The following is a 2,129-nucleotide window of genomic DNA, read 5'->3' on the forward strand; positions in this document are numbered from 1 at the left end:
GTTTTTTGGATAGGTTAAAACGGCAGTATGAACCGCCATTATTACCCTGATAGAATGGCATTTTGGTTGGTTAAAATGGTATTTTTAAACCGTCATTTTTACCCTGACAGTAGCATTTTGGTTGGTTAAAATGACATTTTTGAACTGCCGTTTTACCCTGACAGTGACATTTTTTATCGTTTAAAAAAATAATTTTTACTGTTATTTTTATCACGTGAAGTAAATAATTTTGTGATTAAAATTTCACAATAGCAAAAAATCATAATCCATAAATAAAATATTATATAATTTATAAATAAAATATTAATATAATATATAATTTTTTTATTATTGATAATCAAAAGTAATAACTCCTGTACAAAACCTTGTCTTGCTAAACTTACCAAAATACAAGCATTGCAATAAACACTAATCAGTCAAATCTACCATTCAGTTCCCTAAACTATGTTAATATCTAATAATGTATTTAAAACATCTAATAAGTGCTATTTTTACTACTTAGAATATGAATATACAAGACAAGTAGCTTAGTTAAGTGATGATGAATAAGATTTTGAGGCCAAAAGATTCCTCCTTTCGTAATTAACTTTAAAACAAGCATGCCTTAGTTTCTTGGTCTCTTGTGTGAGTTTCATCTCGGAAACTTGGTGGGGCAACAATAGCTACTTTATTTTTCGATGAGTGCAACTATAATGCACCTGTGCAAATTTTGAACAATTGCTGAGAACTTGCTCTGGATATGCCCTATACTCTGGAGTTATAGCCTGCATTCACACGGGAAATGAATTATAAATACTGTACACAGAGCATATCTGAACATTCTTGCAATAGCAATATTTTACAAAGTTAAAATAATAAAGAACTCAGTATGGATTCAGACAATTTGGTTTCAAGAGTATCATTTAAAAATTTTGAAACTTATTCCTCCCACCCATTTGCATTATCCAATTGATATCATTCAAATTAGGTCAATCTCCAAATCCACCCCCAAAAAACCTTCATATTATGCTAAGATGAAAAAGCAGGGTACTACAAATCCAATTTATTGTCTATGGCACTTGCAAATATATACATAAACGGTGAACCATAATAATATAATATGAATAAAAATAGACCCTTTCCATCAGAATACGTCACAAATGAAAAAATATGAATCAAAAAACAAGGAGCATACCTGCTTCAATGCAATAGCTAAACCAGTAATGGTGTGGTTGTGCAGACCACCTTGCAGTCCTGGGAAGACAGCTTGGTTGATTCGGTCCTCGTAGTCATACAACACCTGAAAAAAAAATAAAGAATTACTGTATCGATGTTTGGCCAATGTCATGAATTTAAAATAGCACAAACCGGACCTATAAATAAAAGTGAAATTTCATATTGAGAAAAATAAATTTAACAATTAATAGTTAAAATAAGAAAATATATGTTATAATTACTAGAATTAAGCTCGTTTTCATAGATGCTGGGATCAAAATTGGTGATGGCCTCTTTGCCATTTCATTTGATTATATAATAGTTATAATAAGAAAAATGAATTAATACAAAAAGAAAGAAAGGTGAGGAGAGAGAAATATATATGCTGGCTCGCTCACTCACCGAGTAGCTGCATGTGCGGTGTCAAATCCACCTGCACAAATTTTACCCAGACAAAAGAGAATCAATTACTTCAGCCAGCATATTCATTGCAAGCATAGATGCAATAAAACAGTATGTTGTGTATGCATCAGTTTATTGCCAGAAAATTTGGAGGAATTTGAAAGTTAAATATCATGGAAAGTGGAAGCTAGTAAACTACTTGTCAGGGAACAACAAACCTGAATATGGTCATCAAGAAGTAAGACTTTCCGCGCATTTAGACATCTGCAGGTTGAAATATAACAGGATTCCAGATATAGCGAAAGTTAAATCCAAGGATATAACAAATTAATAATATTGGAATAACCTTTCAAAAAGTTCTTTTGAAACTTTTAAATTGCAAGATGCTTGCAAGGTCAGAGCTAAAGATTCAGCTACAACAACTAGACAACAAAATATATTTAAATGATTCCAATTTCTAAGAAGCAAAATAACAAACACATAGAGTGCATTATTACTGAATGTTTTTCTTCTCCCTGTAATAGTTAATATCT

General features: G+C 31.1%; 1 protein-coding gene across 1 annotated transcript in view; it reads right to left on the minus strand.

Annotated features, from left to right (window-relative positions):
• Positions 1-1,330, minus strand: part of LOC107637837 (serine hydroxymethyltransferase, mitochondrial-like) — a 17,639-nt gene extending 16,309 nt beyond the window's left edge. Inside the window, exons 1-2 of the mRNA XM_021122485.1 lie at positions 1,175-1,330; positions 699-764 (exon numbers count right to left, since the gene is read on the minus strand). Of these exons, the coding sequence (XP_020978144.1) occupies positions 699-764; positions 1,175-1,327 (219 nt within the window). The 5' untranslated portion in view covers positions 1,328-1,330. The remainder of the gene's footprint in view (positions 1-698; positions 765-1,174) is intronic.

Source organism: Arachis ipaensis, chromosome B04 (genome assembly GCF_000816755.2).
Source record: "Arachis ipaensis cultivar K30076 chromosome B04, Araip1.1, whole genome shotgun sequence".
Taxonomy (NCBI): Eukaryota; Viridiplantae; Streptophyta; class Magnoliopsida; order Fabales; family Fabaceae; genus Arachis; species Arachis ipaensis.